Source organism: Malaclemys terrapin, chromosome 2, assembly GCF_027887155.1.
Source record: "Malaclemys terrapin pileata isolate rMalTer1 chromosome 2, rMalTer1.hap1, whole genome shotgun sequence".
Taxonomy (NCBI): Eukaryota; Metazoa; Chordata; order Testudines; family Emydidae; genus Malaclemys; species Malaclemys terrapin.
In genome coordinates this window covers 142,219,197-142,237,121 of record NC_071506.1, presented here as the reverse complement: position 1 = coordinate 142,237,121, position 17,925 = coordinate 142,219,197, and the positions used below count along the sequence as shown (strand labels likewise).

Genomic DNA, 17,925 nt, shown 5'->3' with positions numbered 1-17,925 from the left:
TGGTAAAACTGAATAAAAGGCAGGCAGTCAGCCGGCAAAAGTCAGTCAAGATGGGGAACCAGGAGAAGATCAGATCAGAAGAAAGAAACCTAAAAGAGCAAAGAACAGCAGAGAAGAAGACCTGAAAGAAGCTGCAGCAGCACCAGTGACAGAACAGAACAGAATGAGCTGTAGACAGAGCAGGGGGAGAGAAGCCTAAGGAGAGGAAGCATGCTAGTTACAGGATAGGATACAGGACAGAAATAGGATTAATGAGGGAGTATGTTTGCTATAATAAAGTTGGGTGTCTGGGGTATGTGTTTGTTACTATGTATAAAGTTTAGAGTTTATTCAGTGTTGCATAGGACTGAGCACCATGTGCAGAACATAATCACCTAAGCCGTTCCAACGGTCAGACTTTACAGGGTACTTTCACTTGTATACCCTGTGCTGTAGGATGTGCTGATAATTTGTTTAAGCTATGCAATTTATATCCAGTGCTTAATAGGGATTTAGATTTAACAATTCAATTATTGCTGAACCTGTTGTCAGTAATAATAAAAATATTTTTGTTTTGGAAAAATACTGCCTGTGTGTTAATCCTTTGAATGGAAGTCTGTATCTGTGTCCTCCCAGGGGTAAACAGATCAAGTCTATCCTGGGGAATTTCCTGAAGGGCATGGGGAGATCCTTGGTAAACCCTGAGAATTCTACTAGGGTGGGCCCCTCCTTTCACCTTGCTGGAACAGATTAATAGGTTAACATCTAGGGAACCCAGAAGTAAGCAACAGGAGAGCTACTCGGAGATTAATCTGTTCTTGGGATAACAATTAATGGAGGTAAAACACCTCCGTACTCTCCTGTTTAAGCACACAAGGATTGCATTAGCCCTTGGGGCCACAGCATGACACTGGGAGCTCACATTCAGCTGATTATCCACCACAAACCCCAAGTGTCACTGCTTCCAAGAATAGAGTCTCTCATCCTGTAAACATGGCCTCCATTTTGTTCCCAGATGGATACATTTATATTTAGCCATATTAAAACACATTGTTAGCTTGCACACAGCTAACCTAGTGACCCAGATCGCTCTGTATCACTGACCTGTCCTCTTCATTACTTACCCGTCACCCAATTTTTGCGTCACCTGCAAACTTTATCAGTAATGATTTTGTTTTCTTTGAGGTCATTGTTGAAAATGTTAAACAGCACAGGGCCAAAAATCCCACTAGCAATACACCCGCTTGATGATGATTCCCTTTTTACAATTACATTTTGAGACCTATCAGTTAGCCAGTTTTTAATCTACATAATGTGTGTCATGTTGATTTTGTGCCGTTCTAATTTCTTAAACAAAATATTGTGCAATAAAAAGTCAAATGCCTTACTACTGTCTAAGTATATTACATCAATCTTATTACCTTTATCAACAAAACTTGTAATCTCATAAAAAAAAGACATGAAATTAGTTTGACAGGATCTACTTTTGTGCTCATCATCATCAGAAAGAACTCCAATTAAACAGGAAAGCTCCTGGCCTTCTCCACTTTGACCCAATGATGTATTTACTTTAGGGCCAAGTCCTGGGGCCAAGGGCGGCTCTGTGTTTTTTGCCGCCCCAAGCACGGCAGGCAAGTGGCTTTTGGCGGTGCACCTGCGGGTGGTCCACTGGTCACGCGGATTCGGTGGCATGCCTGTGGGAGGTCCACCGGTGCCAGGCCATTGGCGTTCCCACCGCCAAATTGCCACCAAAGCCACGGGACCGGCGGACCTCCTGCAGGGATGCCACCGAATCCGCGGGACCAGCGGACTGCCCGCAGGCACGCTGCCGAAAGCCGCCTGCCTGTTGCCCTCACAGCGACCGGCAGGCCGCCCCCCGTGGCTTGCTGCCCCAGGCATGCGCTTGCTGTGCTGGTGCCTGGAGCCGCCCCTGCCTGGGACCCCCTTGTGACAGAGGCCCCTTGGCAAACAGCCTGCTGTTCTTTGCAAACAACTCTCATCTCAGGCCTGACAAACTCACTACACCAAACACGACTTGCAGGGTATTTATCCACCAGGAGTAACATGTAATGCATCTACAGAAAACTCACAACTTGTCAAGACTCATAATCATTATGAAATGTATGTACAGGAATACTTCAGGAATAATGTATTTCAGAAATAATGTAACTATATTGACGGTATGCTTTATGGACTTGGAGTAAAAGTTAGTCACCAGGGATAATGTGTCTTGGTGATGGCCCATTCTGGCAGGAGAGAGCGGTCACCTCTCCCAGGTTAGCCAGTGAGGTATGCAAGGTATCCAGCCTTGCTCCATCTCAAGACTATCAATGGAAAACCATCACATACAACTGCAAACAGTTGAAACACTTGGCGGTGAAAAAGAGACATTACAACAGACAGAAGATCTCCCTGTCTGTGAATAGAGTCAAAAGACTGTTTCAGTATAACGCCTAGTGGGGAGAGGTCCTCTGTATCCATTCACTGAGAAGACAGTGGGGCAGGGGAGTTTTCAGGAAGGTTTGGATCCTGGTTCCAATCACCGACTGAACTTTTGGGGAAAACCTCCTTTATTAGCTAGGAAAGGGAACTGTTAATAAACATAGGTCCTAGTGCATGGTTTATGATTTTGGTTTATATTGTGATCATTTGTTTCCACCGCTCTCTTGTTTCTAGTGGAATCTTTATTCTTTCTTAAATGAACTTTTTTGTTTTATTAGAAGTGCTCACAAGTGCTGTGCATTGTACAGGTGCAGTGATTTAAGGTCAAACTGGCAAACTGGGGCAGAAGTTACAGGATTTGCGTGAGTAGCTGGTGTCAGGGGCTGGATATCAGGAATACTTCAAAGGGACTTGGGGACTAGGGGCACCTCTTGTTAACCCGCAAGGCAAAGACAGGGCTGGCCTAGCCCAGAGGAGAGGGCTTAAGTGTCTGAAAGGCTGGTGATTTCAGGAAGCTGTCACCCACCCACCATTGGCAAGGTTCCCTCATGCCGGAGGCAGGGGGTAATAAGATGATTCACTGTCACGCAGTGACTCACTGTGTCACAGGGTAGTTTTGCGAGGGAGTTTAGAGGGGGAGTGTGTGTGTGTGCCTAGATACACTTAACATTCTTTAAACTTAAAACCAAAACCACCCCCTGATAAAAACAAAACAACAACAAAGAAACATGCTTCAGATGTAAAAAGAGAATGCAGGCAGACATCCATCAACAGAGTGGGGGCTACCCAGTTTATTGCAGCATGTATGATTACCTGTCCTATGGGAGGGTGGCGTATGTGTGCATTCGGTGCAAGGAGCCCCTGGCCCTCGCAGACCATGTATGGGCTTTGGAGACCAGAGTGGCTGAACTGGAGGAGCTAAGGGAGTCAGAGAGGTACACAGATGAGACTTTCCGGGACTCAGTAGAACGGCCCCACCCCCGGTCTGACAGCCTCTGTGCTGTTGAGGAGGATGAAAGTCTCAAGGAAGGAGAATATCCAACTGGAGCAGACAGAAACGATCCCATAGTTGGAACCCTCCTTCCAGATGATGTTGGGATATCCTCTCGCACTGAGGATAGCTCTTCAGGGGAGGGAACTCCAGTTATTAGGAAGAGACAGGTAATAGTTATGGGGGATTCGATCATTAGAAACATAGATAGCTGGGTTTGTGATGACCAAGAGAACCGCATGGTGACTTGCCTGCTTGGTGTGAAGGTTGCGGATCTCTCGAGACATCTAGACAGACTTATGTGTAGTGCTGGGGAGAAGCTGGTGGTCGTAGTACATGTAGGTACCAATGACATAGGGAAGGGTAGGAGAGAGGTCCCGGAGGCCAAATTTAGGCTGCTAGGCAAGAGATTGACATCCAAATTAAAAAGGTCATAGAGTGGTTTTTAAACTAAGGCTGGGGGAAAGCTGACAGGTGCAGAGGAGCACATGGTTTGAACAGAGACACCCCTTAGGGGAGGATCTATTAATGGAGATTCTCTATGTCCTAGTAAGGAGGAGAGGAGGAAGATGATAAAATACGGGTAGGATCTGATGAGAAACAGTCAAATGAAAAAAAGTCCCAATCAATTAGATCATGTAATGGCAGACAGCTAAAAAGTGACAAGTTTTTAAAGTACCTATATACAAATGCTAGAAGTCTAAATAATAAGATGGGTCAACTAGAGTGCCTCGTATTAAATGAGGATATTGATGTAATAGGCATCACAGAAACTTGGTGGAATGAGGAAAATCAAGGGGACACAGTAATACCAGGGTACAAAATATATCGGAAGGACAGAACAGGTTGTAGTGGTGGGGGAGGGGCACTATATGTGAAAGAAAGCATAGAATCAAATGAAGTAAAAATCTTAAATGAACCAAATTGTACCACAGAATCTCTATGGATAGTAATTCCATGCTCAAATAATAATAATATATCAGTAGGGATATATGACCGATCACCTGACCAGGATGGTGATAGTGACTGTGAAATGCTCAAGGAGATTAGAGAGGCTATAAAAATTAGATTAGAGAAGCAGTGAGAGACAAAAAGGCATCCTTTAAAAGTGGAAGTTAAATCCTAGTGAGGAAAATAGAAAGGAGCATAAACTCTGGCAAATGAAGTGTAAAAATATAATTAGAAAGACCAAAAAAGATTGTGAAGAACAGCTAGCCAAAGACTCAAAAAGTAATAGCAATTTTTTTTTTAAAGTACATCAGAAGCAGGAAGCTGCTAAACAACCAGTGGGGCCACTGGACTATCGAGATGCTAAAGGATCACACAAGGACGATAAGGCCATGGCAGAGAAACTAAATGAATTCTTTGCATCAGTCTTCATGGCTGAGGATGTGAGGGAGATTCCCAAACCTGAGTGTAGCAGATCTCGAAGACTCACCGGTGTGGCACCTCCTGCTGGTCATCTGGGAATTAGCTCTTTTCCAGGCTCAGAGCACCCTCTGCTGGCCGGTGTCTAACCTGCCTCAGGCCCTGTGTCCCTCCTGGACCCCGGTACCCTTTTACCTTGGGGTTCTGAGACCAGCAGGTTTAAAACAAACAAAAGGAAGTATTTCTGCACACAACACACCATCAACCTGTGGAACTACTTGCCAGGGGAGGTTGTGAAGGCCAAGACTATAACAGGGTGCAAAAAAGAACTAGATAAGCTTATGGAGGGTAGGTCCATCAATGGCTATTAGCCAGGATGGGCAGGGATGGTGTCTCTAGCCTCTGTTTGCCAGAACCTGGGAATGAGTGACAGGGAATGGATGATTTGATGATTACCTGTTCTGTTCATTCCCTGTGAGGCATCTGGCATTGGCCACTGTCAGAAGACACGATACTAGGCTAGATGGATCTTTGGTCTGACCCAATATGGCTGTTTTTATGTTCACCCCAAGAACAGTTCACCCCAAGAACAGTTCACCCCAGGGTCAAATAAGAGAAGATTTTTCATGAGTCACTGGTATGTTTTGTTGTGGCCCCCTGGGTACCTTGATCACTCAGATGTTGCTCCTGGCTCAAGTCTCACACCGGTGTCACTTGGGAGTAAACCCATTTAAATCGATGCTAGGATACTGTGTCCAATGGACATGCTGGCTGCTCTCTGTTTTCCCGGCACATCACGTCTGAGTTACTCTTTCACAGATTTCAAGGCCAGAAGGGATCATTAGGTCTTTTAGTCTCTGTTATGCAGTGCTAAGTCATATGCCTTACTGTAGCGGGGCGGTCGCCCGCTCCAGCCCTGGAAGGGTTAAAGCCAGCCCTGGGAGAGGGCTGAGGCTGGGAAGGAAAGCCTGGGCTGATTGGGGGAAGGCAGTAACTGCTGGGGCCACGCCCCAATCAGGCCCAGCTGGTCCCTATAAGAGGCTGTGAGCCAGAAGCCCAAACAGTCGCTCTCTGCTGGTAGAGAGGGAAGGGCCTGGCTGCCTGGGAGCCGACCAAGGTACCTGGAGTGGAGCAGGGCTGGGGGAAGGCTAGAGGAGCTGGGGAGCTCCAGCCTGGAAAACCCCCAGGCTGCGGGCTTAGCAGAGGGCCTAAGGCAAGTACTGGGGTTACAAAGGGGCAGCCCAGCAATAGGTAGAGACAGCAGGTCCAGACCCAACCTTGCCTATGATGAGTGGCTGTCACTGCAGTCTGCCCCAGGGCACAGGGGTGAGTTGGGGACTGGCAGTAGCCTACGACTGAGGCGAGGTGGGGGTAGTGGGTGGGGGTTCCCCTGAGTGGGGAGACCTGGAGAAACAGTGGGGGTACTGCCAGGGGGCAGCACCCACTGAAAGGGTCACCCGGGGTCCGGGAGGGACATGGGGGGCCAGTGGTAGCGCGACACCGGCCGACAGGGGGTGCTCCGGAGGCTGGAAGCTAATTCCCCGAGACAACCCGCAGGAGGCGCTGCCGAGTGAGTCTGCGCCTGATTACACATACCAAAGGCTAAGTCTATTACATCTACTCAGTTACTTTTACCCACCAACGTGTAACCTCGACAAAGCAAGAAACCAGGTTTGTTTGACAAGCCCTGTTTTCCATAAAACCATGTTGACCAGTATTTATTATATTCCCAGCCTTGAATTCTTTATCAGTTGACTCCCATATCGGCTTTTCTTTTATTTTCCATCCAAGATTGATGTCAGGCTAACTGGCCTATAGTTACCCTGGTCCTCCCACTTACTCTTTTTGGGTACATCTACACTGCAAAAACACCCCACAGCAGTGACTCTCGGAGCCTGGATCTACACACTCTGAATTGCTGGACTTGTGCTACAGTCTAAAACCAGTTGTGGAGACATTCCCAAATGGGCTGGAGCCCAGGGCAGAGGGTGGGCTTCAGAGCCCAAGTGGCAACATCTATGTGACTATTTTTAGTGCCATAGTGCAAGCCCTGTGAACTTGAGGCTGGAAACCTGGGCTCTGAGACACGCTGCCATGGATTTTTCGCAGGATAGACAGAACCTTTGAATGCTGGCACAACATTAGCACTCTTCCAGTTTTTTGGAATTTCTTGAATACAACTGAAGTGTTGTCTGTGGAATTCAGCACCACAAAAACAGCCTATTGTGGGGGCAAGATTTTACTTCCTGTCCTTAGATGGAGTTGGCTTGGGGCAATATGTTTAGTCTCATCTCAGGACAAAAAACCCTTGTTAATCTATAGTTGCTTTGACCCACTCCACCCTTGTACTAAGACTCATGTTCAGTGTCCCGTGATAGCCATGTATGGACCATGGTTAATTCTTATGCAGTCAGAAGACACCACTGAGCATGCTCAGGAAATGCATAGTAATGGCCCACTAACGCTGACTGACATCAAGTTTAGCCCATCAGCAAACAGACTCAACACCAACTGTTAGAAGAAAAGAGTTAGAGGCAGGGTGTTTCAAGGTTCTCCAGTGCCAAGAGAGGAAAAGGGGGGACTCAGGTCAACCAGGTAGAAGAGAAGTGATGCGAGGTGTCTCCTGCCCTTCATCTGGCCTATACCTGGAGTAGCAGGGAAGGTCCTGCCAGTGAGCTGTGAGATGCAAGAAGCCAGCTCCAGAGGTAGAGGGGTTCTAGTATCACTATAGTACCTGTATGTTTATGGTCTCGTCAAAGAGCTGAGTAGGTGTCTCATGGAAGTTCTGGAAAAATATCTGAGAAAAACGGAGAGGTAAATTTAGCGCAGTCCCAAACCTGCCTGCGCTCTCTGGGGAGCTCAGGATTTCGCTCACATGCAGCCAGGGTTGTCAATTTTGTTGGATGTATTCACAGAGGTTTCATCACATGACATAATCTTATACTCCAGGACATAATCCAGACTCCAGGATTTAGTTGGGGATTGGTCCTGCTTTGAGTAGGGGGTTGGACTAGATACCTCCTGAGGTCCCTTCCAACCCTGATATTCTATGAATCCTGGAGGGTTGGCAAACCTACATGCACCATCCCATACTAGTCCCTTCAGGAGTCCAGTCTAGATACTGCCCTGGGGAGGGAGACTATAACTCACAGGGATGGCTGCATCCCTCCTCAATCTTGCTTCCAACTCCCTCAATAACTGGTGCTCTGGGACCATCCTATGTTGAATTTGGAATTGGCTCACAGACTAGAGGGCCCTCTCCAGCACAGGTTTGATAAGTCCACAAAAGCAGGCGTGGAACCACATGATGCCCACCCACCTCATTAAAATAGGGGTTGTTCCCCGTTTTGATTCTCGTCCTGTACACGTGGTCTCCGATGAAGACCTTCACCACGGGCTTGATGTTGTTTCCCTGGAGCTGGCGGCCTTCAATGATCCTCACACGCACCTGCAGTGAGAAATACAGCGGTACGATTTAAAGGGTCTCAGGGCAGGGATGTTCTGTTAGCCCAGCTGGGCTCCACTGCTGGAACTGGTCCCAACGCCACCCTGACCTGAGGCGCCATTGGAGGCGGGACATGCCAATGACAAAGCACCCCCAGAATAATAATATCCATTTCTGTTATTTCCCATGGCATCAGCTCCATCCAAGGTAGCAGGATGAAGCCCATGGATGAAGGAACATAGAGCTGGGATCCTCATATCCTACCACGGAGAGGGAACTAATTCTGGCACACTAGGTCTATCACTGTGGGAAAAGGACCGACTTGGCCATTGAGACCCATGTACTGACCACCTTTACCATTGGGCCTGGGCTATATTGGGGGGGAATTTCTCCTTGACGGAGCTCATCTTGCCACGGTTCGCAATACCTGGAAGTCCTGTTTTTTGTCTGCGAGTTCTCTTCTGGAATTTATTCTGCCGCTGATTCCTTCCCTCTGATGATCCTTTCCTGTGATACTCTGGATGGCTGTGGTGACCCAACCGTGTGCCCCTGGAGAGGGTCAGAAAGGGAATGGATTGGCCTGGGGTGGATGACCTGAAAGAATAATCCTTTCCCACAGAGCAAGTCAGAACAAACATTCTCTGCTCCTCCTTTGGCAGCTTTGTCAAGGATGGTGTCAGACATGGGAGCTTTAATTTCACTGGTTTGACACAGTGTTCAGGGTCAAAGCAGTTAAGTGAGAATCTGGGACACAGACCATTGGATGTGAGGCGCCTAAGAGCATGTCCCATTATAAATGGCCCATTACATGCAGTCTGCATGATCTCAATACACACATACCACATTGTGCCAATGGGGGGGTGAGCTCTGATCTTCACAGGGATCAATTGTGAGTCCTGCTGTGCACCTGCACAGATGGGTAAGGGCTAAAAGGAGATCCCATAAATCCCTGAGCAGGCTGCCCATGTTGCTGGAGGCTGCGCAGGGGGTCAGGGGCTGCATCTGGGCTGGGCAGGGGGAGGACTGAATGAGCCTGGGCACTGCCCCTCACAATTCGTCAGTTTCAAGGCCAGAAGGGACAACTGTGATCATCTCATCTGACTCCTGTATCCCACAGGCCAGAGACCTGCCCCACAATAACCCCTAGCACAGGTCTGAGAGAAAAACAGCCAGTGATGGAAAATCCACCATGACCTTTGGTAAGTTTTTTTTCCAATGGTTAATTACTATTGCTGTTAAAAATGTATGTCTTATTTCCAGTCTGAATTTGTCTAGCTTAACCTCCTAGCCATTGGACTGTGTTAGATCTTTCTCCGCTAGACTGAGAAGCCCATTATTTAATATTTGTTCCCTAGGTAGATACTGACAGACTGTGATCAAGTCATCTCTTAACCTTCTTTTTGTTAAACTAAATAGACGGAGCTCCTTGAGTCTATCACAATAAGGCAGGTTTTCTAATAATCCGTTGATCGTTCTTATGGCTCTTCTATGAATCCTCTCCAATTTATCAACATCTTTCCTGAATTGAGGCCACCAGAACTGGACAAAGTATTCCAACAGTGGTCACACCAGTGCCAAATACTGAGATAAAATAACCTCTTGACTCCTACTCAAGATCCTACTTTTTACGCGTCCAATGATCACATTAGCCATTTTGGCCACAGCATTTTCCTAGGACCTTATGCATGGCCCCCCAGTTATTTTTAGTCACTATTTCCCAGGATGGAGTCCCCCTGTGCTGTAAGTATGGCCTACATTTTTTGTTTTATATTTAGCCATATTAAAACACATACTGTTTGCTTGTGCCCAGTTTACCAAGTGTATCCAGATCACTCTGTATCAGTGACCGGTTCCTCTTCACTATTTATCACTCCCCCGATTCTTGTGTCATCTGCAAACTTTATCAGGGATGATTTTACGTTTTCTCCCAGGTCATTGATAAACATGTTTAATAGTGTAGGGCCAAGAACAGATCCCTGCAGAACCCCACTAGAAACACACCTGCTTGATGAGAATTGCTTGTGTACACATATATCTTGAGACCTATCAGTTAGCGAGCTTTACATCCATTTAATGTGTCCCATGTTAATTTTATATCATTCCCATCATAAAATTATACAAAGTTAGTTTGACAGGATGTATTTTCCATAAATCCATGTTGATTGGCACTAATTATATCACCCTCCTTTAATTATTTATTGTCCCATATCAGCTACTCTATTACCTTGCCCATGATCGATGTCAGACTGACAGGCCCATAATTACCCAGGTCATCCCATTCACTGTTTTTAAAACTTGGCACAATATGAGCCTTTTTCCAGACTTCTGGAACTTCCCCAGTATTGCAAGACTCATTGAAAAATCAACATTAACAGTCCAGTGAGCTCCCAAGACAGCTCTTTAAAAACTCTTGGATGCAAGTTATCCGGAGTTGCGGATTTAAAAATGTCTAATTTATTTGGTTCCGTTTAACATCCTCATGGCATACTAGTAGAATGGAAAGCGTGTTATCATCACCATGTGAAGAAATTACATCCCAAATACATTTTTATTTTGTCCCTAATGCATGCCAGAAATATTTATTGAACACATCTGCCTTTTCTGCTTCATTACTTATAATTCTACCTTTTCCACTGAATAATGGACCAATACCATTATCAGGATTCTTTTTGTTCCTAATATTCTTAAAAATCTCCTTTTTATTGTCCTTCACTCTGCTGGCCATAGATTTCTCCTTCTTCCCTTTGCTTCCCTTTACAATTTTCTACAATTAGTAGCTTTTGATTTCTATTCATTACTATCAACTTCCCCTGTCTTCCATTTGTTATGTATATATTTTTTATTTTTCATATCCACCTTCACTTCTCCTCTAAATCAGGTTGTTTTTTTTAAACTGGTATGGCCTTCTTTCCTGGTTGTGGGATTGTGGCTTTTGGGACATCTGTTACAGTGTTCTTAAACAATTTCCAATGATGTTTCATATTTTCCTGATTAAATTCTTCCTCCCAGATTATTTGGATCATAATTGTTTTCAGTTTTGTGAATTTGGCTCTTTTTCAAGCACCAAGTATCTATCTATCTATCTAGTCAGGACTTTATTCTGTTTGCACATTATATAGGTGATCAAATCACGATCCTCTCTACCTAAGCTACCATTAATTTTTAGTCCTGTGATCAGTTCCTCTTTATCTGTTAAGATGAGGTCTAATATAGAATTCCTCCATGTTGGATGCCACACTTTAGATTTAGGAAATTTCCATCTATAATATTTAGAAATTCCAGGGATGTTCTGGTACTGGCAGCATGAGATGTTCAACAGGTATCACTCAAATTGAATTCCTGCCCACTGTGTCAGCCCATGTCCAAGTGCTAGAGCAGAGAGGGAAGCAAGCTATGTTAGCCAAAGGGCTGCTATTTCACTTCCCCATGGGAGCAAGGGGGAAGTAGGGACTAGACCATGATTCCCGAAGTCAGTGTGGCCCCAGCCCACAGAGATTAGAGTTGGCAAAGGACCTATCCGATCACCTTGCCCATCCTCTCCTGAGCCAGGTGGTGCTGTCCCATGTGGCTCATTCTCCAGGGCTTTGTCCAGTTCAGTTTTACATGACGCAAATGATGGGGCCTCTACCACTTCTCTTAGGAGATGATTCCACATGACACAGGGAGGAAATGGGCATCATAATGGTCTCTGGAACTGGTGGGAACGGTCACATACTCATCATGGGGAGGGGACGTGTGAGATGGAGTCACATTTTCCCTCCCCCCATGTTTTTCCCCTCACAGGAAACCAAGGCCAAGTTGATCTGGAAAATGTAAACTTGATAAATTACATTTACAGCACAGGAAGGTCCTATCAGCAGATGCTCACTTACCTTCACCACTGGCTTTTTGTTTTCCTGGCTCCCCTATGGCCTTGAGTCCTGGAGGGGTGTAGGAGGCACTTAAATTGGTGGTACACTGAAATTCAACAACAAATAGAATTAAACCACCTCCATTGGTTTGGGTGTAGGTGGGGTGACACTGTTCAAGGCCCAAGAGCAGAGGGTACCCTCCCAGAGTTCATTCCAGAGTTGCATAAACATCCCATGCAGGCTCTGTTTGTTTCCAATACAGTAATGGCCCCAAACACTATGCGTTACTCTAAGGGTGCATGGGGCTTTTCCTCTGGTGCAGAGATCCTCAAACTGTGGGATGCGCCCCTGTAGGGGGGCACAGAGGAACATGCACGGTGTGTGGCTGGAGCCTGGGCCAGTCCCCATGAGGGGACAGGGAAGGAGCGCCGCCCGCTCTGCTCCTGGCCCCAGCTGCCAGCCCCGCGCCTGGGGCTCCACTCCTGACCCTGTGCCTAGGAATAGACTGTCAGTCCCACTAGGCTGTGCCATGGTTGGCCAGAAGGGGCACTGTTACACTGATGCACCGCCTCACAGGGTCCTTAAAGAAAGAGACTTTGGGGAGAAAAATTGGCTACTGAAGTGAGCTTATCATTATGGTTGCCACCCCGCCCATCTCCTGGGATGCAACCATCATGATGCCGAGCGATGTCCTAACCAGACCGGGCCAGAGAGAGGGACCCAGATGACATCACCACTCTGCCGGCTCTGGCTGGATCCCAACCCCTACCTGGGATGAAATGGGATCAGACTAACAGCAGCTCCAGCCAGCTCAACTAACTTCTTTCCCCCCCAAGGACAGTTATTACCATCTTTGATACTATCTAACAGACTGTCAAACACGGGGGGAAGTGGGAGGTTTCCCTTCTAAAAACTCTCTTCAGCTAAAGGGAATGGGAACAAGTGATGTGGTTCAAAGGAACGCCTTACTTAATGTTTTGCATTTCAAAGGATTTCACTGTTCCCCCCTATTTTCTGTACCTTTAGTAAAAGGTTAAAATGTTGTTTCCTGGTGGGTTTGCCATGGTACAAAGCAGGCTGAGATCTCTGCATATCAAACCCCGGACATTTTTGGACACTGTTTGACCTTGGTCAATGACTGGATTACGGTAACAACTTTGGCTCATTTGTTGCATCTATATAAGATCACAGGATACCCCTTCTCTAAAGTGAGGGTTACCCTTTTTACTTACGCCTGTCGGCTGGTGGCCTCTGTCCAGAAGGGGCAGGTCCTTCAGGGTGAGGATGCTGCTTGGTTTTGCAGCAAGAGATGTTAGAAATACAGTAGCAGAGCCCAGATCCCTGGAGGATAGAAACACCTGCTTGTCAGTAGCACTAACATTCCCCCCATCAATCCCAGGAAGGGAGTCTCACCCTGATGGACTCAGTGAGGGTCTCAAGGTGTGAGAATGGTAGCCAGTGTTCTGCTTTTAAAGGATGGAGGAGCCCTGTGGCCCAGCGATTAATGCCATACAAAATATTTGGTTAGATTCCTCAGTGCCAGACTCCACTCTTTGCAAGGAGAGGGTCCTGGGCAGGGGCTGGTACATTCCAATTTTGAGGTGGTATTTGGGGAGAGAGCAGAATTGTTGCTACTTGGAAATGATCATTTAGTCTTTGTCCTGCCCAGGAAAGGCAGCAAAACTTAGGTCGGGGTAGCTGGCATGTGTTGAATCCAAGCAACATGGATTTAGTTGAGACAAAGCTTTAGAAGAAGGAACAAGGTCTCTGGTCTCCTTGGCTGGAAGGAAAATACTGTAGTATGTGTGTGGGGATGGGGGAGTATGTGTGGATACACAAGGCTGCAAAAGGATCAGGAAGGGCCCTCCCCCAAAATTGTCCAAGAGGCTCCATCTTTACTTGCTGTTGGCGTTTCACCTTTCTGTAGCCAAGTGACCCCACTCCCGGAGTTGTATGTCCACAAAGGAAGCGCTGTCCAGGGGCTGATCACCCAGGAACCACACCAGGGTCTGCAGGGGAAGCAACGCAATACACACTTCACCATGCACTGTGGGTCTGATCCTGATCTGACACTGGAGTTACTCCCAATTTACACCAGAGTGACATCTGAATCGAGCCCCGGAGAAGGACAAGGAGACAAAAGCAAGCAGGTCTAGAATAGTTGCCCAGGTTAAACATAAAAAGTGCCCACAGCACTGCAACCAAGTGGGGATGCTCGTGAGTTTGTATATAGAGGGAAGCCTAGGCTGGCAATCAGGAAAACCCCAGGCCTTGTGAGAGGGCCTCCAAATTAATTGTGCTGCCCCTTGCAATTGCCTGATGAAAAACAGCTGGAAGACCAGCCCCTTGGGGGCTGTTGGTTGGCCCCTGTTGCATGTCTGCTCTCTCTGGGTCACTGCTTCCCTGTGGGCTGTTTTGACCTCTTCTCTTACTAACCCATGTTGCTCTGTCGTCTCCTATTCTGGGTATGTCTACACTGCAAAGAAACACCTGAAGCACTGAGTTGATAGACCCAGGCTCACCGGGCTCGGGCTACAGGGCTAAAAATAGCCATGGACATGTTCCCACTTGGGCTGGAGCCCGGGCTCTGAAACCCAGTGAAGGGGCAGGTCTCAGAGCCTGAGTGCCAATGTCTACACAACTATTTTTAGCCCTGTAGCCTGAGCCCTGTGAGCCTGCGTCTATAGACCCAGGCTCCAAGACTCACTACCGTGGGATTTTTTTTTTTTTTGCAGGGTAGATGCACTGTGGCCTGGGGGACTTAGACTCATAGACTTTAAGGCCAGAAGGGACCATTGTGATAATCTGCTCTGACCTGCTGCACGTTACAGGACACAGAACCTCACCTACCCGCTCCTGTAACAGACCCCTAACCTCTGGACGAGTTACTGAAGTCCTCAAATTATAGTTTAAAGACTCCAAGTTACAGAGAATCCACCATTTACTCTAGTTCAAAGCAGCAAGTGACCCATGCCCCATGCTGCAAGGAAGGCGACCCCCCTCTCCCCTCCCCGGGTCTCTGCCAATCTGACCCAGGGACAATTCCTTCCTGACCCCAAATATGGCAATCATTTAGATCCTAAGCATGTGGGCAAGGCCCACCAGGCAGATACCTGGGAAATTATTCTCTGTTAGTAGCTCAGATCCCACCCCATCTAGTGTCCATCTCCGGCCATTGGAGATATTTGCAGCTAGCACAGATCGGCTACGTGCCATTGTAGGCAGTCCCATCATACCATCCCCTCCATAAACTTATCAAGCTCAGTCTTGAAGCCAGATAGGATTTTGCCCCCATTGCTCCCCTTGGGAGGCTGTTCCAGAACTTCACTCCTCTGATGGTTAGAAACCTTTGTCTAATATTGAGCCTAAACTTGACAAATGTGCTCGCACCATGGAGTCTGCCAGGCTGAAACAGAGGCCTGAGGGGGATGCACTGACCTACCGTGACAGTATGCACCCATGTATTCACACCCTACACACTAGTGTAATAATCCTTGTACAAGGCATGCTTGGAGGTATCACTTGAGAACTGATAATTTGCTGGTCAGTATTATCATAGTAAAGTGCACATAGTAACATTATATGTAAAGTTATGAACGGAAGCTGAAATCATGACTGAAGTATGTTTCCCAGATCAATCTGGAGAGTGGTTAAACCAGTTTCTCAAAGACAAAGGACAAGCTGACACGCCAGCCAGGTATCAGCAAAGCTAATGGGCCTTTACCTACCCAGTGTCCGGTCTTCGGCAAGGAAGAGAGGCAGGTACAAAGAGATCTGCATCTTAGCAAAGAAACAGCATGAAGTCTCCTTCTTCCTGCAGACTGCCTGTCTCCTGGTTTTTAGTTGGGAATGCTTTTCAAAGAGGGACTAAAAACTATAAAAAGGAGGGGGCAAACATTCCAAGGCACCCTCTCTCTCTCCCTACCCATCTCATTCTCTGCATCTGAGAAAACAAAGGAAGCAGCTATTGGACTCTGGGGGAGGGGAACTGACATGAAGAGTTTAGTCAGTAATGCTGCTGGACGCACGTGGTGAGAAACTTTGCTTTGGAACTAATATAGTTTGTTACATTAGACACTAGAACGTGTTTTATCTTTCTTGTATTTTTCTTGTAAGCCTTTTGGACTTTTATGCCTCATTGCTTGTACTCTCTTAAAATCTCACCCTTTGTAGTTAATACACTTGTTCTATTGTTTTATCTGATATAGTGTGTTTAAGTTAAAGTGCCTAGATAACTCCATTTAGAGTGGTAAGTTGTGTGTATATTATTCCCTTGAAGGAATAATGGACTAAATAGATTTGGACAGTCCAGGAGAGGGCTGGTCAGTACAAGACATACATTTCTGGGGGGAAATTCAGGACTGGGGGTGTGCTGGGGTCACCCTGCAGTATAACCATGGCTGGTAAAAGACAGAGGATAATCCAAGTGTGGCTGGCAGGCTGCAGTACGTGCAAACATCTGGTAGTGACTTGCATGCTGGTGGCTGTTTGAGAACAGTCCACATGGGAGGCTACAGCAGCAAGGCACTGCAAAGGCATCCCAGGTTACAGGACGGGGTGACACAGCTGCTCACTGGTCTGGATTGTACCCTGGTATATCCCACCCATTTCAATCTTTTCTTTGACCACCCTGTATTTGTAGGTTTTAGATATTCATATATGGTTCAGTCATGGATCGCAAAGATTTTAGGGACCTATATGATAAGGTCAGGTTCTAGGATCTTGTAGAGAGCCATAGGGCTGGTGGCAGGTGCTAGGAATAATTTCTGCTGACTCATCTGACAACCAGATGGGAGAAAGCTTGGGCTGAGTTTTCTGTTTTGTTATAAAAACCATAATACATGCAAACCCCAGGGAGATAGTAAAGAGTGAGTGAGTGAGTACGTACGTACACACACATACACTTGGGGGGGGGATAGCTCAGTGGTTTCAGAATTGACCAGGGTTATGAGTTCAATCCTTGAGGAGGCCACTTAGGGATCTGGGGCAAAATCAGTACTTGGTCCTGCTAATGAAGGCAGGGGGCTGGACTCAATGACCTTTTGGGGTCCCTTCCAGTTCTATGAGATAGGTAGATCTCTCTCTCTCTCTCTATAAAACACCACCTGCTCATAGGGTCTTACCTCATTCCAAGTGGGATTCTGTTCCTTCTGTATCACTCTTGTACTTCTTGTGACATCTAAGAGAAATTAGACATACCATGGATTCCCAGTGTGCAGCTCCATGGAAGTGGCGGTGTCTGAAAGTGTGTGTGAGGAGAGAACACAGCCCATGTTTATGGTGTTCTTTGGGTCAGGTCTCTTTTTCTTATGATATCCAGTGTTGACCCCAGCCTGCTTTTGCAGGGAACAACCTTGCACTGGGAGGGAGATGGACTGGATGAGTGAATAGGTCTTTTCCATCTCCAGGCTATTTCTTAAATTCATAGATTCCAAGGCCAGAATGGACCACTGTGCTCATCTAGTCTGACCCCCTGGATATCACAGGCTAGAGGACAGCCCTGGAGGTCAAATGCCATACAGAAGCCTAAACTTTCAAAAGTTTCTAAGGGATTTGGATGGCCAGTTGCCATTAATTTTAATGAAATCTGGGCCTCCAAATCTCCCAGGGGGCTTTGAAATCTCAGCCTTCATGTTTACGAATCTACGTTTTCTTCTCTTGCTTTAGTTTTGACCTGCTTTGTGCTTCAGGCAGACCCCTTAAAGATGCTGTTCTGAGCCCCTTCAACTCCTGAAGGCACTTCCCTTGGGGAATCCTTGAGACACTCCCCTCTCCAGCCCGCCTCTACACCAAAGTCTGTGGATCCCGTCAAAGGGGGAGATTGGCCCTTTCAGAGAGAGCACCTGGGC

At 46.8% G+C, this 17,925-nt stretch overlaps 1 protein-coding gene across 1 annotated transcript in view; it reads right to left on the bottom strand.

The window, feature by feature from the left end:
- Positions 1 to 17,925, bottom strand: part of FER1L5 (fer-1 like family member 5) — an 86,045-nt gene that overhangs the window by 67,003 nt on the left and 1,117 nt on the right. Inside the window, 6 exon segments of the mRNA XM_054017606.1 lie at positions 7,515 to 7,577; positions 8,100 to 8,228; positions 8,653 to 8,774; positions 12,098 to 12,182; positions 13,309 to 13,417; positions 13,994 to 14,085. Coding sequence (XP_053873581.1) covers positions 7,515 to 7,577; positions 8,100 to 8,228; positions 8,653 to 8,774; positions 12,098 to 12,182; positions 13,309 to 13,417; positions 13,994 to 14,085 — 600 coding nt within the window.